Source organism: Doryrhamphus excisus, linkage group LG12 (genome assembly GCF_037039965.1).
Source record: "Doryrhamphus excisus strain RoL-2023G ecotype Guam linkage group LG12, RoL_Dexc_Guam_v1.1, whole genome shotgun sequence".
Classification (NCBI taxonomy): domain Eukaryota; kingdom Metazoa; phylum Chordata; class Actinopteri; order Syngnathiformes; family Syngnathidae; genus Doryrhamphus; species Doryrhamphus excisus.
This window is the reverse complement of record NC_136368.1, coordinates 19092667-19115705: the sequence shown is the minus strand read 5'-3', so window position 1 is coordinate 19115705 and position 23039 is coordinate 19092667. Positions and strand designations below refer to the sequence as shown.

Below are 23039 nucleotides of genomic sequence, written 5' to 3'. Positions count from 1 at the left end.
CAGTATTAGTTTTATGTTTAGTGGATCAAATCATTTGAAGTATTGCTATGTACTGCACTTAGCAACATACATTGTACTTTTAACGTATCTTTTCAACAAAAGCCAATCAGGGGACACAAACACAAGGTCAAAAAGACCACTCAATGTATACGTTTTTGGGTTTTATTTTTTCCTTTCTGCAATTGTCTCTGTTATTTAATCCAAAATATCAATTTGTGTCTGAATTTTTGTGAAGCTTTTTCTAACCGTGGACATCATGTGGCCTCGTATACCGAGTATCCAGTTTCTTTATTACGCTCCTCTACCTGTTGAATGGCATTACGATCAACCGAGTCCTCTCATGTTCGATTCCTGTATTTTCCACAGTACAGTACAGTTGATAATCTGGGAGAATATAATCCAAGCAAGTCATGCATGGAATAAATGCTGATGTACTGTACCCAACATACTAGTGGTGGTCTGTTGATTTTTCTTTTGAATATCATATTTACTCCGCTCAAATAAATGCCTCATACGCACCCCTTTAATAAATGTTAAATAATAAATAATAATAAGTTGCCAGACGGTTTGTTGAGCAGAGTGGTTCCTGAATGCATCTCTACCACTGCTAACATGTTGCACAGAATAGAGTGAAGATTTGTCTGTTGCCTGTGATTAATTTTTTCTGACATATGACATAATATATGGTGGATTGGCTTGAAATTTCTCACACAGCTCAATGCTCTCTACAAAACACCCACTGTAATTTTTGGGTGTTTAGTGAGGGTCATGACATCTGTAAAGCTGTCAAGTGCTTTTGTAAGGTTTGTGGCCTGTTCCTGAGCACATTGTGTTATATCTATTTGTATTTTGTTTTCCTATTCAGTCATTTTTTTTGGTATTCAAAAAAATAATAATATAATTTAATAAAATATTAAATGTAACACTACAACCACAGTAATATAATATGATCATTTGGATGTGTTTTGAAGGTGTCGCAATAGTATACATTGTGTAAACCACGCCTACTTGAAAAGAGTCCGTGTTGTACGTGCCAAAGGTTTATTTTTCTGCTTTCAGTGTTTTTCGGCCTCTACCGGAAGGGCGGTGTTTAGTGTGTGTCATCCACTCAACGAATTGTTGCACGAAATATCGGCCTGCACGGGTTAACAAAACCATTTTGCCTTCGGAGGAGGCGGAGTCAACTGCAGGACAGACAACACGTAAGGTGGAAGGTTAAAGCCCGCTCTTCTATACAGGAAGTGACTACTTCGGACCAGCGAGTACATAAAACAAGCCTAAACTCTCCCAGTAAGGACTTTATCCCAGTTATTGACAGATTCCTTGTCAAAATGTCCTCGATGGACCTGGAGAAGTTGAAGATGACGGGAGCAGGCCGAGCAATAGCGGTGCTCACTAGCGGAGGAGACGCACAAGGTGACTCCAAACACGGCTATTATTATTATTATTATTTAATTCAACAATATCAGCAACACTCGAGTACAATTTAAGCTAGCCATTGCTAAAGTACGCTGCGTCCATACGTTGTTGACACAGTACTGTAAAGTACAACACACAATAATGACAAACTACCGTAGTTAAGAAAAAAAACTACAGTTTACAGCACTGATGGAGTGTTCATAGACCTTAGTAACTGGAACTAATGCATGTAAACTTCATTTGATAATTGTCCAGTTACAGAAATAAGGCACATATTGCCATACTTTGGTAATGCTAATGGTTTAATTTCATTTGAACATGCATCAGATTACAATTGAATGCATAATTAGTAAATACATAATCAGTTCACAGTTCCACATGTCCAAAAGGAGTAGGAAGAAGCAAAGCTTATTAAATCCTACCCCTCCATCTGGTACTTTTACAATCAGTAACTGTTACATTTGTTCACTTCCTGCTTTCCATAATACAGTTTAAGGTTGTTTTTTTTTTTTAATACTGCACCTCGTACCGAAGTACAAGGTGATATGACCATACAATGACATAACGGGTTAGATTAATTGGCGACTCCAAATTGTCCATAGGTATGAATGTGAGTGTGAATGGTTGTTTGTCTATATGTGCCCTGTGATTGGCTGGCGACCAGTCCAGGGTGTACTCCGCCTCTCATTTGAAGACAGCTGGGATAGGCTCCAGCACGAGGATAAGTGGTAGAAAATGAATGAATATTGTATTGTTGCTAAGACAATGTTGACATTTTGAACCTGTTTTTGGCGCAGGGATGAATGCTGCTGTGCGAGCTGTAACCAGAATGGGCATTTATGTTGGAGCCAAGGTCTACCTTATATATGAGGTAAAACAGTGTACATAGTACACACATCCTGTACAACAGTGGTTCCCAAACCTTTCACAGTACCCCCATCCTGAACACTGAAAAAACAGAAACCACACTGTGAGATACCGTATTTTCTAGACTATAAGTCGCTCCGGAGTATAAGTCGCACAAGGCCAAAAATGCATAATTAGGTAGAAAAAAACATACATAAGTCGCATTTTTGCGGGTAATTTATTTTACAAATCACTTGACCAAAACAGACATTACATCCTCTTGGAAGGCAAGTTTAAACATTAATAAAAGGATAAGTGTAAGATATGCTAACACAATGCTTATTCAGCTACATAAAAAAAATAAACATGAACAGAAAATGTGTCCAGCGTTTATGTAACATAAACATTTTTTTCATTTATAAGTCGCTCTGGAGTATAAGTCGCAGGAACAGCCAGCCTATGAAAAAAAAGTGCGACTTATAGTCTGGAAAATACGATATCTTTGATATATGACATTTATATATGCACACAGACCATTGAAGAACTGTATGCTATCACCTTTCTTCTGCACTGTGTATGTTCATATGAAGCGTTCAGTTGCATTACGTAAATCTCAGTGTTTGTCATTTGTAATTTGTATTTACTTACCCCCTATGACAATCTGCATACTTTGGGAACCTATGCTTTATAGCATCTAATAGTTTTGTATGAGTTGTTACTTTTAACAGAATTTTATGTATTTAATGCAATTTATTATAGTATATTATGTTTTTTTGACTTGCTGACTAGGGTTACCAGGGTCTGGTGGATGGTGGCGATAACATCCAACTAGCCCACTGGCAAAGTGTGACCAACATCATCCAGCTGGTAGGTTGGAGCTGCTGACTTACTATGACTAGACCTCCTCATGTTACTTTAGCAGGTCAACACAAGCGTCTTCCTCCCTCTATAATGTGGCAATATATGTTTTTTCTCTTTCTTTTTTTATGATTCTAATAGGACATTTTATCTCGACCATCTCGCCTTACCTGCATAATACGCAGGCTATAAACCGGTAAGAGGGCCTTGGTTCATGTGGCGTAGCTAGCTGTCCTTGTGCGGTTTTAACTCTCTAAAGGAGAAGCACCAAGTTGCACGTGGAATGCAATTTGGAACCTGCAACCTTGAGTGGCATTTGAAAGGCATGCGCTTCTACTGAGAAGCGACAGTCTTGTCGTGGTTTTTGTCGTTTTAACTCCTGTTGTATTGTTTTTTTTTACAGTCACAGTAGATATAGCCTTTGGACTCTAGTTCCAGAAGTACAGTGGAACCTCTGAAGTTGTTTCTTCTGGGACGCTAGTCCACCTCCAATTAGTTCTTTATTAACTGCACAGGCCATGTTTGAAGTAACATATGAATATTCATATATAGCATGCAAGTGTATTGAAATGTAAATTAGAACGATAAATTATGTGCGCACAGACACGGTGAAGGGGTGCCCAAAGCTGAGCAAGAGGCAACAAGATGAACATCCATAGCTGCACACTTGCTTAAGGGGGCGCTATGGTGCCAAAAACAGTTAGAAAGTAATAAATAAAGCAATATTAAATGCTAAAAACGCCGCAGGAGATACAGAGCTTGCCCTTACTAGCTTGCACTTGGGTGCACTACATCGATATGAACAATATGCTTGTTTTTGATATTCTTAAAAGAAATTAAAGTATCAATATATCGCTCAGCTCTAGTGTGAATGTAGCCTAAGTTCTGTGGTTATCATCACATTTCGACATCATCCTCAATGGGTTTGCTGGTACTCTTCTGTGTGGGGAAAAATACAGCAAAAGCAAAACACTTAATTAGATTACATCCATAGGTATGAATGTGAGTGTGAATGGTTGTTTGTCTATATGTGCCCTCTGATTGGCCCCCGCGACCCTCGTGAGGATAAACGGTAGAAAATGAATGAATGAATGAATCCCAGTGGTTTGTGACAAAAATAATGGCAAAAAAAGCATCCACACATTTGTGACTCCAGATGGGGACACTACGGACAGATTCCGGCCAATCATCTTTATAATGTGTGTGTGTGTGTCGGTGGTTTATTTGTTCATAGAATGCACACAAAACAATTTTTTCTTCCGTCCCCTTACCGTGTTTGCTAGTCTTCAATAAAACTAAAAGTGATATTAAATGTTTATTTATGTAAAACTATAATCATTCTCAATAACATGTTTTTTTTTAATGGAATAATGTATTTGGCTTTCGTGTGTCGGACCTTTTGAAGCAGACTGAAGACAAGGTTTGACTGTATAGTTTGGCATTGCGGCATCGCCTCAAGGCACTTCCCAAATGCTGAGTATATGTGCATGGTATCGTGGGATTGCTATGATATGTTGGCATGTATTAATCAGCAACAGCATTCCTCAGCATTTAAATGCACAAACTGAATGTAGTTTATGTTTATTCTGTTTTGTATTTCATAGATGTTTGAAATGTTCTGTTTCCTTGTTCCATATTTGAATGGAATCCAAACCTTCCATTCGTCATTATTGTTAAATTAGCATCAGTATTCGTAGTAGTAATGGTCTGTAGCTTATGTTGTGTTATGACATCGCCGGCTCAGGGTGGGACGGTGATCGGTAGCGCGCGATGCAAGGCCTTCACGTGCCGAGACGGGAGGTTGGCAGCGGCCTACAACCTGGTGAAAAGAGGCATCACTAACCTGTGTGTGTGCGGCGGCGACGGCAGCCTCACTGGAGCCAACATCTTCCGCAAGGAGTGGAGCAGCCTGCTGGACGAACTCGTGCAGAAGGGTGAGCCCACCATGCAAAGACCGGCGACCCAACCCGTACTTGATCAGCATCATTTATTTCCACAAGACTGCGTCTCTTTCAGGGAGGATAACTGATGATCTGGCGAAGCAGTATAGCCACCTTAACATCGTGGGGCTGGTGGGTTCCATAGACAACGACTTCTGTGGCACTGACATGACCATTGGAGCAGACTCGGCGCTGCACCGCATCATGGAGATCATTGACGCGATCATGACGACTGCACAAAGGTGGAACATGCGCTTCATTCTCATGCACTGATTAATCAAATAAAATCAGCATTAACTCTAATCTAACATTTTAACATCTTTTAATGGCACTCAAGTGTAAAAAGAAGTTAACAACTGTTTATATTCATTCATTCATTTTCTACCGCTTATCCTCACGAGGGTTGTGGGGGTGCTGGAGCCTGTCCCAGCTGTCTTTTGGGCAAGAGGCGGGGTACACCCTGGACTGGTTGCCAGCCAGTCAATCACAGGGCACATATAGACAAACAACCATTCACACTCACATTCATACCTATGGACAATTTGGAGTCGCTAATTAACCTAACCTCGCCAAACTCCACACAGAGGGTGGAATTGAACTCCGGTCTCATAGCTGTGAGGACTGCGCGCTAACCACTCATCTACCGTGCAGCCTACTGTTTTTATTCATTCATTCATTTTCTACTGCTTTTCCTCACAAGGGTTGTGGGGGTGCTGGAGCCTATCCCAGCTGTCTTCAGACAAGAGGCGGGGTACACCCTGGACTGGTGGCCAGCCAATCACAGGGCACATATAGACAAACAACCATTCACACTCACATTCATATCTATGGACAATTTGGAGTCGCCAATCAACGTAACCTCGCCAAACTCCACACAGAGGGTGGAATTGAACTCCGGTCTCATAGCTGTGAGGCCTCCGCGCTAACCACTCGTCCACCGTGCAGCCTACTGTTTATATTAAGCTGTGAAAATAATACATTTTACATAATGTGTACTATAGGCATAACGTGAAGGTGTTTGATTATGCTTTTTTTTTATATTGACAATTGTCACACACAAAAAAACGATGCTGAAGTCGTAGCACTTTGAATGTGACTCCACTTTTTTCACGTAACATTTCATGTTCTTTTAACTCTTCTTTGGAAGGAAGTGATGCAAAAAAGCCACATCAAAAAAAAAGAAAACAAAAGGCATAAAAAGCATATAAATGAGATATAGGCTTGGTAAAACTGCATTTCTCTTTGTTGTATTGTAGTGTTGTAAAGGGCAAATAGAAAAAAAAGACTAAACTTTGTGTTACGTTTGCAGCTCCAGACTATTTTTCTTTAGTATAAGAGTCTGTAAAATGTCTGTTTTGACAGTAAGGGTTACCGACCCCTGCAATAGAGAAATGACATTAGTCTGAGGGAAGAGCTTCAGTATGGGATATCAGGAAGAATGCATGTATTTATATGCTGAATAACCTCAACATATTTTTCCCAGTACTGTATACAGAAGCTCTTCACAAAAATGACGTGCTTGTCGTTCTACCAACAGCCACCAGCGGACATTTGTCCTGGAGGTCATGGGTCGTCACTGCGGGTGAGCTGAAAGGCCTTTTTTTTTTCCACGCCGTGCAACACATTCTGAACTGACCCAAACACAGCTAGAATATTTGGACTTTTTCTCCAGTTATCTGGCTCTGGTGTCCGCTCTGGCATCCGGCGCCGATTGGCTCTTCATCCCAGAGGCCCCTCCGAAAGACGGCTGGGAGGATCGCATGTGTGACCGTCTCGAGGCGGTGAGCGGTCAATACTTATTGTCACTTCAGGGATGGGCATAAAAAATCGAAAGAAATGATTGCTAGGAATGTCGTTTTCAGTGAAATTGATTGTTGATTAATACAATTAATGAATTATGTTGATGAAGTCTCAACTTGTTTGCGGTCTCTTTTCGAGTTCGAAACCCACACTATGGAAACTCCTGCAGGCAGTATGGGAACAGAAGAGAATAGCGGAATTGGAAAATGATATATATAAAAAAAAAATACATTTACCGGCCCTGAATGGATTTGTGCCATCATTTCGAAGACAGCTGGGATAGGCTCCTGCACCTACGCGACCCTCATGAGGATAAGCGGTAGAAAATGAATGAATGAATGTAGTCAAACGCCCATCCCTAGTTCTGTTCTGTGGTTTTTTGCTATGCTTTGCTAATAGGAATGGGGCAAGCTGCTCCAGGATCAGTATCAGGTTTCAGATATCCAAGTTAACTTCATTAATTACAAATTTGATAAAAATGTGCATCAGTGCATTCCTAACCGCTATAACTTTGTGTGTGTGTGTACTTCCAGAGTCGTATCAGAGGGTCCAGACTCAACATTATAATAGTTGCAGAAGGAGCTATTGATATCCACGGCCGGCCCATCTCCTCCACTTATCTCAAAGATGTACGTTGAAGGATCTTATTGCCGCTCCATTATAACACAACCTTTGTAGAATCCCATAATATGCTGAAGATGCATTCACGTGTCTCTGAAGCTGGTGGTAAAGCGGTTGAATTATGACACCAGAGTCACCGTACTGGGACATGTTCAGCGAGGAGGAACGCCCTCGGCGTTTGACAGGATACTGGTGAGTTGTTTTTAATGCATATGTTATTGCGGACCCCCTGAGGTCGTCCGATACCGGCCTGTTATGTATTCCCAGAGTTAGAACACGAACACACGGTGAGGCATCTTTCCAGTTTTATGGCCAGCCTGCCGGAGGACCTGAGGGCCGTAGAGAACGTTGAGATGTTTAAAAATAGGCTCAAGACCCACTTATTTAATTTAGCTTTTAACTCTTGCTCTTAGTTTTACTCTTTTTTTTTTAACCTTTTGAACTTGACTGTTATCTAATGGTTATTTTATGCTTATTTTAGTTTTTATTAATGTTCTTATATAATTATATATATATATAATATATTAATGTTCTTTTACTTTTTATGTCATTATTTCTATATATACTTTCTATATTCTTATTTTGTGTTTTTATATTTCTTATCACATATATCCAGTGTGCACGGCGGTCTAGTGGTTAGCGCGCAGACCTCACAGCTATGAGGACCAGGGTTCGATTCCACCCTCGGCCATCTCTGTGTGGAGTTTGCATGTTCTCCCCGTGCATGCGTGGGTTTTCTCCGGGTACTCCGGTTTCCTCCCACATTCCAAAAACATGCTAGGTTAATTAGCGACTCCAAATTGTCCATAGGTATGAATGTGAGTGTGAATGGTTGTTTGTCTATATGTGCCCTGTGATTGGCTGGCCACCAGTCCGGGGTGTACCCCGCCTCTCGCCTGAAGACAGTTGGGATGGGCTCCAGCTTATGGGGCTTACCGACTGGGGTGGCTGGGAGTTCTGCGGGTCCCCCTGCCTACCTGTTGTGTGGTGGCCCCCCTGAGTTGTGGCATCATGGCCTGGGCCGTGGGCAGCGCTTCCTGAACTGGTTCCTCTGTACTCAAACAAACTTCTTATGTGTGTGTGTGTCTGTGCAAGTGTGTGTGTGTATATATTTGTCTTGTTGTTTTTTTTTTACATGTAAAGCACTTTGTGCTACATTCTATGTATGAAAAGTGCTCTACAAATAAAGTTTGATTGATTGATTGCATTGTTAAAGAATACTTCCTGGATCCAGACATTGAGTCGCGTCATCCCCAAAATGTAATCAGATCTTCCATGTCACATTTCCGACGTTTCTTGACAATTTCGCCCAAATCCATACAAAACTTTTTCAAGTTAGTTTGAATGAAAACAGACAGACAAGCAAATAAACGCCCGCAAACACGCTTTACACAGGTAGTGATGTTGTTTGAATGGCTCATATTCTTCATTTCCACCCACTCTGTCTGTTGTATATGTTGACTTTTGCTTCAGCAAGCGCAAAATCTCTTTCAACCTGTACACTGCAGGAAGGCATTATGGTTTAAAATCAGATTTCTTATCTATTCATAGATGGTCAAATTTAATCATCTTCTCCCATCCTGCCTCTGTTCCTCTTCAGAGCAGTAAATTAGGCGTGGAGGCAGTCCTCGCCCTGATGGAGGCATCTCCTGACACCCCGGCCTGCGTCATTGGCCTTTCGGGGAACCATGCGGTGCGTCTGCCTCTCATGGAGTGCGTGGAGATGGTGAGTCTCCCTTCCGTCTCCTGAGCTTCATATTTCAGAGGAGAACCTCCAAATAATGACACTATGTTTACTACATACGCTCTCTCTTGCAGACAAAGTTGGTGCAGACGGCCATGAATGAAAAGCGCTTTAATGAGGCGGTTAAATTGCGTGGGGGGTGAGTACTACAACGTTTGCTAAGATTGTGTGTAGTATTAGTAGCTTGTATAGCATGCATATAGCAAGGAGTTTTATATTTAAGCAAATATAAGGCACTCAGAAGACGCCTTTAAATATTTTGTTGATATGTAGATGATATGTAGATTTTCTTGCAGGAGTTTTGAAAACAACTGGAACATCTACAAGCTTCTTGCCTTCCAGAAGCCTGCCCAGTCTCAGGTGAGGATGTCTCAAACACACACACACACACACACACACACACCACACATATTCAATTTTAACATGCTGAATTACGTCCCACCTCAGAGCAACTTCACTCTGGCTGTCCTAAACGTTGGCGCCCCAGCAGCAGGGATGAATGCGGCGGTGAGGTCAGCGGTGAGGTTGGCGATCGCTCACGGACACAAGGTCTACGCTGTTCACGACGGCTTTCAGGGCTTTGCCAACGGAGAGGTGAGGCCTCAGACGTTTGCGTCCGTCACTGTGGATCGATCGTAGCAACGTGCAACAAGCGACTTGTGTGTGTCTCTGCAGGTGTTTGAAATGCAGTGGCACAATGTGGCAGGATGGACCGGCCAAGGGGGGTCACTGTTAGGGACCAAAAGGTGGTCTGGAGCACTGGTCTGGTATGCTTCTTAATACTATAATACTAAACCTCCTTAACTGCCATCAGAACCCTTCCAAGCAAACACATGGAGAAGGTTGTGGAGAACATCGCCAAGTACAACATCTCCGCCCTGCTCGTGATCGGAGGATTTGAGGTATACTAAAACACTTTCACAACCACTGGTCAACATACCTTCTTCAATGATGTTCTTCGCAACAATCGAAGGCCTACCGAGGCGTACTGGAGCTCTTTGAGGCCCGAGGTCGTTACGATGAGCTGTGCATCCCCATGTGTGTTATTCCGGCTACCATCAGCAACAATGTCCCTGGAACAGACTTCAGTTTGGGAGCCGACACCGCTGTCAATGCCGCCATGGAGGTAATGCTAAACTTGTGAGATATTAAGAGCTATATTAAGAGTTAAGTGCTTTTAATTTGTCTTAGTTTTACACAATTAATAAGACAAAATTTGTTCTCAATCAGAAATCACTCCCCACTCTTTATTGCTCTTTGGTTTTACCATATCTTACTTATTGTGTGGAAATATGGGCTAATAACTATAAAAGCAATCTTCACTCACTACATGTACTGCAAAAAAAGGTCAGTAAGTTTAATTCATAATGCCGCCTACAGAGAACATACTAACTCCTTATTTCTAAAATCACAAATACTTCAACTTGCTGATATAGTTCATCTTCAAACAGCTAAAATAATGCATAAGGCTAAAAATAACCAATTAGCTAAAAATGTCATCCAATACTTCTCTACTTCTTTACAAATTAAAAAAAATTAAAAATACAAACAAAATTTTAAATACAAACAAAATTTAAAATACAAATATTTTAAAAATGCAAAATTTAAAAGTATATTAAAAAATTACATAAATACAAAAATACATAAATAAAAAACTTAAACTATATTCGGAAAGCAGGAAGTGAACAAACAGTTCACCTCCTACTAATTTTTTAAAAATTTATAAAATTTAAAAATTAAAAAAAAAAAATTTTTAATTAGGAAAGCAGGAAGTGAACAAATGTAACAGTTACTGATTGTAAAAGTACCAGATGGAGGGGTAGGATTTAATAAGCTTTGCTTCTTCCTACTCCTTTTGGACATGTGGAACTGTGAACTGATTATGTGATGCATTCAATTGTAATCCGATGCATGTTCAAATGAAATCAAACCATTACCATTACCAATTCTGTCGGTTTGCCATTTGTTTGACAATTCGTACTCCGCACACACCCAACCTACAGTTATCTCTCCTTGACACTGAATTTTAGTTTACCTCCGCCCTTAGGGTTGTGACAAGATAAAGCAATCTGCCTCCGGGACAAAGAGGCGCGTGTTTGTGGTGGAAACGATGGGCGGATACTGCGGTTACCTAGCAACCAGCACCGGTATCGCCGTGGGCGCTGATGCAGCCTACATCTTTGAGGACCCCTTTAACATCCATGACCTGAAGGTAGCATAACTCGGAGAGATCCAGTTTTTCCCTCCACATTGCGTCTCATCATTCTGTCTTTTCACAGACCAACGTGGAACATCTAACGGAGAAAATGAAGAAGGACATCCAGCGGGGGCTCGTTTTGAGGTCAGTCCATTTACCTGGACGAAACCAGGTGCTGCAGCTTGCACAAAGACCGACTGACTTCTTTTTTTTTTTTTTTTTTGACAATTAATATACCGTATTTTCCGGACTATAAGTCACACTTTTTTTCATAGGTTGGCTGTTCCTGCCACTTATACTCCAGAGCGACTTATAAATGAAAAAACTGTTTATGTTACATAAACACTGGACACCTTTTCTGTTTATGTTTATTTATTGTGTAGCTGAATAACCATTGTGTTAGCATATCTTACACCTATTCAGCCTGTTCTCTATTCTTTTATTAATGTTAGAACTTGGTAATGGTAATGGTTTAATTTCATTTGAACATGCATCAGATTACAATTGAATGCATCACATAATCAGTTCACAGTTCTACATGTCCAAAAGGAGTAGGAAGAAGCAAAGTTTATTAAATCCTACCCCTCCATCTGGTACTTTTGTAATCAGTAATTGTTACATTTGTTCACTTCCTGCTTTCCATAATACAGTTTAAGTTTTTTTGTTTTGTTTTTTTTTTTTATTACGTCCTTAATATCTGTTTTGGTCAAGTAGTTTGGAAAATAAATTACCCCTCAAAAAATGCGACTTATACTCCAGTGCGACTTTTGTATGTTTTTTCTACCTAATTATGCATTTTTGGCCTTGTGCGACTTATAGTCCAGAAAATTCGGTACTTTCAGCTGCATTACAACAAAACCATTATTTAATTTTCATTAATTAGCCCCTATGCTGTATTTTCATTGTTTTTCCTTGACAGGAATGAAAAATCCCACGATCATTACACTACCGATTTCCTCCACAAGCTGTATTCAGCCGAGGGGAAGAACATTTTTGACTGTCGGGTCAATGTGTTGGGTCACCTCCAGCAGGTACGACTTATCCAACTGCAGTGGTCATGTGCTAAGAATCAATGATAAACGAGTTTCTTTCTGTTCCCTTGAACTCACCAGGGAGGGGTACCGTCTCCTTTTGACAGGAATTATGGCACCAAGCTGGGAGTGAGAGCCATCCAGTGGATAAGTGAGAAGTTGACCGAAAACTTCCGTCAAGGTAGTAAGCAAAAGATACTAGTTGGCATGTAAAAGCCGGCTTTTTATACACATTCGTTTTGTGTGAATGTCCGATGTTGCTGTGTGAAAGCACACGGTTTAAATGCTGGATCTCCTTTCAGTAAAGTGAAACTCATTCATTCAGGTCGCGTCTTCGCCAACTCGCCAGACTCCGCGTGCGTCCTCGGCCTCCACAGGAAGATCGTAGCGTTCAGCCCCATCACTGAACTCAAAGACGTCACCGACTTTGAGTAAGCTCCAGGAATTGTTTTGCAGTGCGGTCGTCAAATCTTGAGTCATGAAATTATTATGGGATGATGTCTTCCAGGCACCGCATGCCCAAAGTCCAGTGGTGGTTTAACCTGCGTCCCATGCTGAAGATGTTGGCAAAGTATCAAACCAGCTTCTGCGAATATGTGCCAGGAGAGATTGAACATGTGACCCGTCGCTCTCTCAGCATTGACTCTGGCTTCTAGGTGCTCCCAAATCGCACTCGGCACTTTTTTTAAAAAACCATCTGCCTGTATTTACATTTTCCACATGCCTGCTCCTGTATTTGCAAAGGGTAAAATTAACTACTGCTGTTATTTATTTAAAGGGGCATCTTAAAGGGGCATCTCATTGGGCATTCATGTGGTCAAAAAACATTTTTTTGTCTGCTTTTTTCCACAGAAAACACATCTCATTCGCTCTGAGTTGGTAACAACTTTTAAATAAGTGATAATACATGGTGGTTTAAAATGCATTTAATTAGTATTTGAAGTGCACTGAAGACCGACAGAAGAGAGCTCTGGAGTTGTTTTTAATGTCTAGATTACAACAGTCAATCTTATTGCAAATGTTGATTTGAAATCGGAGGAGAATGTCAGTATCAAGCTAGCCATTTATTCCTATTACAGAGGAACCTTCAAAGGTTAAACACAGTTTATTCTGCGATTCTTCCAACAAAAAAATTGCACATTTGATAAGTGATGGAAATTTAATTAGTCTGTTCCAGAGTCAAACTCTCTATTAACCCTATAATTAAGTGTATAGGTAATGTTGTCAATAACATTTTAACATTCCTAACTGTCATACAAGTGTAAAAGAAGCTAACTTCTTTTGGAATACAATGTAAACATTTTGACCAAGCCACTTTCATAGTTATGTTACCACTACTTTGCAAGACGTTCTGTGTTTACCGCCACACTTTATTCTCTTGTGTCGTTCTGTGGTGGCGTCACAAAAACAAACACCAAAACACCTATTGGTAAGATTTCGAATTGTACAACTTTGAATGTATTGCATTTGAATTTAGAGGTTTCAAACTTGAACCTTGTCAGGTTATGCTACTGAATGACATTGTATAATGCCTTTAAATGCAATCATGTTAAAATGAACCTCCTGTGAGATAAACTACTGAATCAATCATGAACGAGAGCCAAAAAGTGAATGAATGAATGCTGTGTATCCATGTTGTAACATCCTCATCCTTAACAGGTCCATTAATTTTACACTGAAAGGCTGATTTAAGATGCTGTATCCTCAAATATTTACACGCTGTGAGATGGAACTGCTGATCTTTGTAAGTAATTCATCTCAGCAAATGATAGGTATAGTCATGCATTTAATTACAATATTTAACGGGAATGGGATGCATTGGTGTTGAAATGTTGTCATCGTGGAAAAGAAATATGTTTAGAAATGGTGAAACGACCAAATGAACACGTCACAAGAACCACAGAAGTGACCTTTTACAAATAAACTTGTTTTAAAAACTTCATATCTGAACACTGTTCTTAACTTTGTATGCGAATGTACAAAACTTTTTTTAAAAGTTGAACGAAAAGGGGAATTGATCTGTGGTCTTTCCTTTGTTAGCCGTGGGGCTCTTGGAGGCGAAAGCAAATTGGAAGTCTTCATTTTGCTCCGTTTGGTTGAACAGGAAGTCCAGGCCTGCAGAGACAACACGTGTTGCAACATGTAGTTCAAAGCAAGGTAACACGCTATAAGCATGCAGAGATGAGCTGTTTACCGCCTGATTGTTGCTCTGTGTTTTTCTGAAATCAGAAATCAGAGGTTTGTTTTGCTTTTAAGTGGAAAACAGGAAATGACATTGGAGGACAGACTTATACCTTCTCGTTGAAAAAAGAGCTTCCAAATGGAAAGGATAAATCCTGCAAAATGGGGACATGAATGCACCGGTGAAAATGTTCCGTTTCCCCCCCCCCCGCGCACCTCACCTCATCACAAGAAGAGACGACATCAAACCCGATACTCGAGGAGCCTGGGGTGCAGGGATTAGAGGTGAGTGAGAACATGAAAGCTGGAGATTTGGTATCGGACTCTTCCTGAATTGGGGAACAAGCTGGGTTGAAGCTGAAGTGAACACACAAGCAGTCATTATGAGTTCTTGCTTGATGGTAGACCTAAAAGCATGGTAGACCTAAAACCTTACTTAAAGTGGAATCTCGGTGTAACGGGCACAGTGGCGGCTAGAACTGAGGAAGATGGAGGATGAGTCACTTGACACTGAGTGACTTCCTCATCTTTGCCCTCGTTGCCTGGTGCCTGCTCTTCATCTGCTGTTCCTTCTTCCATTTCTTCCTCTGCTCCCTCCTCTACCTCTGATGCTGTTGCTTTCTTCGCCTGTGAACAAAAAGAACATTATTATAAGACATTATGAGCATTGTGTCGTACTGTGCATAAATAGATCGATATTATACTTTACTAATCTCCAAGAGATTCACAAAGGAAAGCTAGCTATTGACATTTTGACAGTCCTTAAAAAACAAACAAAACCAATAGTAGATAACAATAACAATAATTATTTTCAATAGCAGCGGCGCGGTGGACGAGTGGTTAGCGCGCGGACCTCACAGCTAGGAGACCAGGGTTCAATTCCACTCTCGGCCATCTCTGTGTGGAGTTTGCATGTTCTCCCCGTGCATGCGTGGGTTTCCTCCGGGTACTCCGGTTTCCTCCCACATTCCAAAAAAACATGCTAGGACTCGGATTAGCGACTCCAAATTGTCCATAGGTATGAATGTGAGTGTGAATGGTTGTTTGTCTATATGTGCCCTGTGATTGGCTGGCCACCAGTCCAGGGTGTACCCCGCTTCTCGCTCCAAGACAGTTGGGATAGGCTCCAGCACCCCCGCGACCCTCGTGGGGAAAAAGCGGTAGAAAATGAATGAATGAACTTGTTACTTACTGCCCCAGGCTCCTTGTCCTCTGCTTCTTCACGGTGCAGCTCACTTGACTCTAAAGAAATATTTAACAACCTTACTGAGTTTGAATATGCTATAAATTGAACCAAATCAATCTCTGCTTACCGTCTGTTTGTGAATTTAACCTCACAATTTGCATATTGCTCTGTGTGTCATCAGCACTGCATGAAGGCCTCTCCTGACCCTCAAGATCCCCCCCATCTGCCGCAGCATCCGGACCACTCGGCCATCTCTTAAGGTTTGTGTTTAAACAAGACAATGACGATTGATGATCTATGACAAAGTAATACAGAATACACCACAGTACCTTTATCTCATTGAGGCCGACAGCGGGAGAATCATCCACGGATAAAGTATCTGTTTTTTTGTCAAGTTCTGTTGTGGGAAGCTGCTGGGGGTCACTGAAAGAAAAATCCTCAGCTTTTCTGGTTAGCCATTTACACGGAATTATTCCGTTTTCTGTAGATACCTGTTAGCTGGTTTCTCTGGGGAAGGTGAAGGGGGAGTGGTATCTGGTAAAACATTGGATGTTAACTGAAAAATAGCTATAAAACATCCTAGCACTAACTTAAAACATTAGGGCCACGCTGGAAAGAATGGTAATGGTAATGGTTTAATTTCATTTGAACATGCATCAGATTACAATTGAATGCATCACATAATCACTTCACAGTTCCACATGTCCAAAAGGAGCAGGAAGAAGCAAATCAGTAACTGTTACATTTGTTCACTTCCTGCTTTCCAAATTTTTTTTTTAATTTTTAAAATTTTTTTAAATTTAAAAATTTTTAAAATTAAAAAAAATGTATTTATTTAATTTTTGTCATGTTCCAAAGTAGGAGGTGATATGACCATACAATGACATAATGGGTACCATAGTAACTGTCAATATAGTATAAGTTTAATATAAGTTTTATGTATTTATTTTAATTTTGGTCACGCACCGCAGTACGAGGTGATATGACTGATTGAAAAAAAAAATGAAGTTTATATATAGCGTGTATTACAAGAAAAATATTTACAAAGCAGAGCAGAGTATATTAAAAGATAATATTATTACAAGAATAAAGTTGTACTGTAATTTTATGATAAGAAAGGCCCATTTTTTTTTTAAGAACAATGACAATTTTACAGTTACGTTTCTTTTGAGCAGATTAAGTGGCAATTTTTTTTTCCCCCCGGACAGTAAGACATTATAGTCGTAACTTTATGACTGGTTTCCTTTTCAGTGTGGCCCTAATACTCCTTACTAAATGTGATTGTTACCAGTGAGATGCACCACTTCCTTGGCTTTTATTGTCACTTGATCATGGCAGGCCTTGGCGCGGCTTTCCATGTCAACGTTGTAAGCCTGCAGCTTTTGAGCAAATGGCTTTTCATGAGACTGCAAAAGCTTACTGTAGCTTACAATTTTGTCTCCATACGCTTCCCTTGATGGGTCAGAAGTACAGACAAAGCAGTGTGTGATTGTAAACGGTATATGATGTAGTACACTAGCAATAGATTGACCCACTTGTCATTGCTGTAATTGACTTTAGCGCTCTCCAGTTCTGCTATAAGAGTCCGCTCATACTGAATCAGCAAGCCTTGAGTTGCCTTCATGCTGTAACAGATTTTTTTTTTAAGTCCCTTCATCCTTTGCGTTAATATAATCTGTCCATACCTTTTTGCAACTGCCCTGTTGTGTTTTAAAGTGTTCTGTTTCAGTCCAATGTCCTCATCTAGTTTCTCAATATTCCTGCGCATCTTTTGGTTAGAAGTCCTCTTTTCTGCAATGTCAGCTTTATAAACTGGAAGCACATTCGTGAATTAGTGGATTTCATTCATAATGGCCCCAAAATAGGTTTAAGATTTACCTTCAATTTGTCGGTCGATTTGAGTCTTCTTCGCGGAAAGCTCACGGACTTCAATAACTATTCAAATTGTCAAAAATAAAGTCAACATACAATGATTAATTCATGTGAACTCATCTAATCCATTATAACATCTCTGCTAGCCAAACACCTAAACACATTAGTTGAGTGTTTAAATACTTTGAGGCCAACAAATACATCATACATATAAGTTAGTAAAATAGTACAAAAATAACTTACCCAGCTGGCAAAGGAGACTGTCAATATTCGGTGAGATTTGGAATGCCATTTTAGTTATAGTGGCTTTAGCATTTGCATTAGCTGTCCTCAATTTTTAGCTTCAATTTGCTGATTTGTGGGGCTCAACTAGCATAACATTGACTTTAACATTTCCTTTAACATTAATTATGTTTAAAGGAAGCTTTAAACTACACACTCAAGCACATTATTCGTCAATATTAAGTATGCTAATAATCTATTTGTTGTGTCAGCTATGCTAGCTTAGAAGCTCATAACTGAAATGAAATACAAAAAATTCACCGGATCATGAATAACCATTACATTTCAGGATGGCGTTTCAATAATTAATATAGCTTTTTCATACAATATATAATTTTCTCAATTGGTCTCCGAATTTAATGTAATTATATCATGTTGGTAAAAGATTTTGCTATTTTCGAATAGTACTCCACGGAAGTGAGGGGCGGGGCTTCGGTGCTATTCTGGAAAACAATTTGCGTAACGCATCTGTACGGTCGACGGCTAGTGCTATTCTGGAAACAAATTAACGTACATTGTCGGCATGCCTCGCGCTCGGCTCCACTGTATCCAGGAAGTCATTTTGCGTAACCCATCTGTACGGCTCCGTGTTCCCTGCTGCCAAGTGCAACACTAATGTAGCATCTTTTTTGTGGTCATTGTTAATGTTCTTAATACAACAGCAGTCTGATTAAGGTAAGAGTGCATATTCGTATAAGAGAACGTTATCCTAACGGGTGGTGTCGGTAGACAAAAGAGCGGACATGGGTGGGATTTAAATGGGAGGAGATCAGCTGGGCGAATAATGGTTTGCATTGTCTGTTTAGTTGCGAGAATTCCTTCATTTATCGTTAATCAGGAAAAAAAAACCGTAAGAAACACACACATATTTATATGAGCCATCTAGCTGTGCAATATAATGTCGCCTCTTTTATGATTTGCGGTATAAATAGCTAAAACACATTAAATCAGCAACAATGTCAGCAAATCGATCAAGCCTTGTTTATTATTGGTAATATCGTCATTATGCGTGAGTCGAGGGGGGTGTTTTTGGGTGGATTTTATTAGCTAGATTAGTGCTTGGATGAATGGACATTGAATATAGGTCAGGATGGTGTGCATTGTGGATTACTTGTAACACAAATACTAATATTCTAATGCCTTTTTTTTCTCTATGTCTCTCTTTATGTCATTCATCCAGTTCCTACTTTGAGCACGACGGATGAGATCTCCATAAAGAATAGGCTTCATAGAGTTCACAGCATGACCAGTGTGGAGGAATCTCAAACTGAAGGAGAAGGCAGCCCACAGATCATCTCTCTCAGGTCTGAATCATCAGCCAACCACGATGGCGACCTGGGGCCGTCTGTAAGGAGGAAGAGGAGGAAGAAGAAAGAGCAGCGTCCCGAGTCCGTTATCATCTTTCGCTCTGACATGGAGAGGGGACCCAGTGAGGACCAAGGAGGTGAAGAAGAGGGAGCCGAGAGAAGCGCGGAGGAAGGGGCTAATTTCCTTTGCACGCCTACCAATGAAGGTGACGCATCTTGTCTCGCTTCGCATCAAAAAAGTGGATACTGTTCAAAAGGCGAATGATATCCAGTGTGTCGGAGTAACGGCATTAAACAGGTGGTCTTCTGTTTACGGTGCCACTCGTCTCAACCACTATCGCAATGCACCATTAAGGCTAACGATTGTATTGTTAAGTCTACCTGGATGCAGTAAGGGTGACGAGGAGGTGGTCAACCGGCAATGTTTTTATTTTATTTATTTTTTATTTTATTCTTTATTGCAAAAACAAAACAGGCTACTGTCGGGCCTCACCGTGCCAAAACAATATAAAATATAAATAAAAATTAAAAGAAATAGTAATTTAAAAAAATAATAATAACCATAAATAATATAAAATATAAAATAATAATAATAATAATAAAATAAAAATAAATAAAAATTTGAAAAGCAGGAAGTAAACAAATGTAACAGGTACTGATTGTTGATACATTACCATTCTCCTTCCACACCCACACACAGTCCGGACTTCCTGTATTGTTTCCCATAATAAATTATAATCTAATGAATTAATTTAAAAATTTTACAACGCTATTGATGATACCGCCAGTGAAATGTGGTGCTTTATAATGCACTGATATCAATTTATCAACAATCTGAATCTTCAGTCCCAGTTCTTCACTACAGGAAGCTAAATAAGCAAGGCAACCAAAGTTGTGGTTGTTCACTCTCAGGAAAACACTACCCTCTAGCGTTATGGTTGAGAATTACAAGTCAAAAGCTCACCTTAACTGTAATTTAATGCAACATCTCTCAATGATATACGTAAGTCACTAAAAAACAAAATTGCTATTATTTTACATATTTGAAGTTTTTTGAAAGTAATTGCTTTGCTGGTAACTAATAACATGTATGATACATATTTTGTTACTACCCCCGGTACTGGCTAGACGGGGGGGCCCAAATTATGGCTGCATTTTCTCTGGCTGGGAACACCTCCATTCACTTTTTGCCAGTCCCACACTGTAGTACCCCATTGGACATTTTTCGGAAATTCATTTTTCCACAAACAAATCTTGAAAAAGATGCATTTAGGACTCTCTTTTTTTAATTTAAATGATAGTATATTGGTTTTATCGAAGGTTCTACTTGATCAAATTCCAACAATAGATGTCCATGCTGATGTCTCCAGTCATCTCATGTGGTCTGTGACTTTTACCTCTTAACAGGTGGAGGCTGGAACCTCCCCCCAGACAGCCGCTATGTTACACTGACAGGCACCATCACACGGGGCAAGAAGAAAGGCCAGGTGGTCGACATCCACGTGACCATGACTGAGAAGGAGCTGCGTGAGCTGGCTAAGTCAAAGGAGCGGCTCGACGCGGAATGCGAGGCAGGGGATGACTCGAACCGTGCGTGCAGGTTGGGTGTATGTCAGGGACCCCATGTTGTACTGTGGAGCATCTCTTGTGCCCCCGTGGTCTTCATCCTCTCCTTCATCACCTCGTTCTACTACGGCACTCTGACCTGGTACAACGTCTTCCTTGTGTACAACGAGGAGCGGACATTCTGGCACAAGATTACAATCTGCCCCTTCCTCATCATCTTCTACCCGGTGCTCATCATGCCCATGGCTTTGTCTCTAGCGCTTTACTCCGCCGTGGTGCAGGTATCCTGGGCACTCAGTGGGTGGTGGCAGGCTGTGAGGGACCTGGAGAAGGGCTTCTGCGGTTGGGCCTGCGGAAAGATGGGTCTGGAGGACTGCTCCCCTTATAGCATCATAGAGCTGCTGGACTCGGACACCGTGTCTGGCACTCTGCAGAGCAAATCCCCGAGTGAACTCGCCCACACGTCGTCGGTGTAACACGGAATGAAGTACAGGACATCACACGTAGTACTGTGCAAAAGTCTTGGACCACCGTTAGATTTGTTTCAGCAACACTATAATGTATGTTAGGTCCGCACGGTGGATGAGTGGTTAGCATATTGGCCAAACAAAAGACCTGGGTTCGAATCTCTATTAGGCGTCTCTGTGTGGAGTTTCCACGTTCTCCCCGTGTGCGTCCGGGTACTCCGGTTTCCTCCCACATTCCAAAAACATCCATGTTAGGTTTGTCTATATGTGCCCTGAGTCAGCTGGGATAGGCTCCAGCATACCCCTGCAACCCTAGTGACGGTAAGCGGCATAGAAAATTGATGGATGGATAATATATGTTCATAAATAGTGTTGAAGGAGTCATATTTTTGTATTGATATATTATTCTAATACCTAAATGATATATATTTCAGGGGCTGCACGGCGGTAGAGTGGTTAGCGCGCAGGCCTCACAGCTAAGAGAGCTGAGTTCAATTCCAAGTTCAATGTGAGTGTGAATAGTTGTTTGTCTATGAATGAACAAATTAATATATATTTTGAGTTAAAAAAAATTTGTTAAAAATCACATACTGCAATAATTTTTTATTATTAATATTATAGTAATATGTTGTATTATGGTTTAGGTCACTCTAAAGAGTATGAACTTTTCTGATTCAAACTTTTAATCATTCATTCATTCATTTTCTACCGCTTATCCTCACGAGGGTCGCGGGGGTGCTGGAGCCTATCCCAGCTGTCTTCGGGCAAGAGGCGGGGTACACCCTGGACTGGTGGCCAGCCAATCACAGGGCACATATAGACAAACAACCATTCACACTCACATTCATACCTATGGACAATTTGGAGTCGCTAATTAACCTAGCATGTTTTTGGAATGTGGGAGGAAACCGGAGTACCCGGAGAAAACCCACGCATGCACGGGGAGAACATGCAAACTCCACACAGAGATGGCCGAGGGTGGAATTGAACTCTGGTCTCCTCGCTGTGAGGTCTGCGCGCTAACCACTCCACCGCCGTGCAGCCCAACTTTTAATTAGTAAAAAAAAAAAAAATAGTAATCACAGCCTTTTGCACAGTATTGTAACACACATTTTCTGGAGTATATGCATTTTGTGGTCACTTTTTTTCTACATGATCATCACATCAAAATAGCTCTATTTATGTTTTTTTGCTCACCAAAAAATGTTTTTTTTTCCCCGCACCTTGGAACCTTTCAGTCTCTACTATATTACATGTTCACCTGGACAAGTTTTATGCAAATAGATCCAGCTATAATTCAAAGCCCAAGTCCAAATAACAACATATGTCTTCACATTCATCATAATACAAATGTCCGTTATCAAGTGTTGAAACTGCTTTTAATGCTTGTTTAATTTATTTTACTATTTAAGTGTAGATTCTTGAACATAGTTGTTTTATACAGTTTTTGTCTTTTTAAAAAAAAATGTGTTTCAAACCTCTATCCAAGGCTAACTGAAATATGTCTTTGGTGAAATCTATGATATAAAGTACTGTATAAACACATTATTATTGTCTCTAAACGTACCAAGTAATGCTGTGAAATATGTTTTTTTTTTTAGACCATCAGGTCGGAACTTGTTGCATTCCATGCTTTATGTGATAAACCTTCAGGGTGTAAAGGATTTTATAAATAAAAAGGGCACCTTGTTGCATGGCAACAGTATTGATTTTGATTTATCT

General features: G+C 40.4%; 4 protein-coding genes across 6 annotated transcripts; 2 read left to right on the top strand and 2 right to left on the bottom strand.

Moving 5' to 3' along the window:
• Positions 1–1053: 1053 nt before the first annotated feature.
• pfkla (phosphofructokinase, liver a) lies at positions 1054–14725 on the top strand. Of its 2 annotated transcripts, XM_058082700.2 has the most exons (22): positions 1058–1416; positions 2217–2290; positions 3055–3132; positions 4868–5057; positions 5140–5305; positions 6601–6645; positions 6736–6844; positions 7397–7492; positions 7584–7676; positions 9085–9210; positions 9303–9367; positions 9525–9588; positions 9676–9822; positions 9904–9974; positions 10043–10130; positions 10202–10354; positions 11276–11440; positions 11508–11569; positions 12345–12456; positions 12538–12637; positions 12782–12887; positions 12965–14724. In XM_058082700.2, exons 1-22 carry the CDS (start codon positions 1332–1334, stop codon positions 13110–13112), a joined length of 2343 nt encoding a protein of 780 aa, XP_057938683.2. In that variant the 5' UTR covers positions 1058–1331; the 3' UTR covers positions 13113–14724. The 2 variants fall into 2 exon arrangements, with proteins under 2 accessions (XP_078651145.1, XP_057938683.2); XM_078795019.1 differs by having other exon boundaries at positions 1054–1416; positions 9525–9822; positions 12965–14725.
• Positions 13371–16074, bottom strand: LOC144901505 (uncharacterized). Its single transcript, XM_078795021.1, has 7 exons — positions 15951–16074; positions 15830–15879; positions 15074–15264; positions 14859–14994; positions 14751–14792; positions 14651–14675; positions 13371–14571 (listed from the first exon to the last, which is right to left on the bottom strand). The coding sequence occupies exons 1-7, from the start codon at positions 15982–15984 to the stop codon at positions 14447–14449; spliced, it is 603 nt and encodes a 200-aa protein (XP_078651147.1). The 5' UTR covers positions 15985–16074; the 3' UTR covers positions 13371–14446.
• On the top strand, positions 16026–23006 carry tmem169b (transmembrane protein 169b). Of its 2 annotated transcripts, none has more exons than XM_078795020.1 (3): positions 16026–16083; positions 19158–19490; positions 20692–23006. In XM_078795020.1, the coding sequence occupies exons 2-3, from the start codon at positions 19220–19222 to the stop codon at positions 21324–21326; spliced, it is 906 nt and encodes a 301-aa protein (XP_078651146.1). In that variant the 5' UTR covers positions 16026–16083; positions 19158–19219; the 3' UTR covers positions 21327–23006. The 2 variants fall into 2 exon arrangements, with proteins under 2 accessions (XP_078651146.1, XP_057938690.2); XM_058082707.2 differs by lacking the exon at positions 16026–16083 and adding an exon at positions 18505–18652.
• Positions 17038–18395, bottom strand: LOC144901543 (uncharacterized). Its single transcript, XM_078795303.1, has 5 exons — positions 17939–18395; positions 17702–17758; positions 17509–17635; positions 17359–17448; positions 17038–17275 (listed from the first exon to the last, which is right to left on the bottom strand). Exons 1-5 carry the CDS (start codon positions 17985–17987, stop codon positions 17095–17097), a joined length of 504 nt encoding a protein of 167 aa, XP_078651429.1. The 5' UTR covers positions 17988–18395; the 3' UTR covers positions 17038–17094.
• Positions 23007–23039: the final 33 nt, after the last annotated feature.

Bases quoted from the DNA above. Each gene is read 5' to 3' on its own strand.
- pfkla (XM_078795019.1), top strand. From the start codon at position 1,332: ATGTCCTCGATGGACCTGGAGAAGTTGAAGATGACGGGAGCAGGCCGA. The intron at 1,417-2,216 runs GTGACTCCAAAC...TTTTTGGCGCAG, and splicing joins TAGCGGAGGAGACGCACAAG to GGATGAATGCTGCTGTGCGA. The intron at 5,306-6,600 runs GTGGAACATGCG...TTCTACCAACAG, and splicing joins ATCATGACGACTGCACAAAG to CCACCAGCGGACATTTGTCC.
- LOC144901505 (XM_078795021.1), bottom strand. From the start codon at position 15,984: ATGCAAATTGTGAGGTTAAATTCACAAACAGACG. The intron at 15,880-15,950 runs GTAAGCAGAGAT...ATATTTCTTTAG, and splicing joins GTTAAATTCACAAACAGACG to AGTCAAGTGAGCTGCACCGT. The intron at 15,265-15,829 runs GTAAGTAACAAG...TTTTGTTCACAG, and splicing joins AGGACAAGGAGCCTGGGGCA to GCGAAGAAAGCAACAGCATC.
- LOC144901543 (XM_078795303.1), bottom strand. From the start codon at position 17,987: ATGGCATTCCAAATCTCACCGAATATTGACAGTCTCCTTTGCCAGCTG. The intron at 17,759-17,938 runs GTAAGTTATTTT...CAATTTGAATAG, and splicing joins CAGTCTCCTTTGCCAGCTGG to TTATTGAAGTCCGTGAGCTT. The intron at 17,449-17,508 runs GTATGGACAGAT...AATCTGTTACAG, and splicing joins AACAGGGCAGTTGCAAAAAG to CATGAAGGCAACTCAAGGCT.
- tmem169b (XM_078795020.1), top strand. From the start codon at position 19,220: ATGACCAGTGTGGAGGAATCTCAAACTGAAGGAGAAGGCAGCCCACAG. The intron at 19,491-20,691 runs GTGACGCATCTT...ACCTCTTAACAG, and splicing joins TTGCACGCCTACCAATGAAG to GTGGAGGCTGGAACCTCCCC.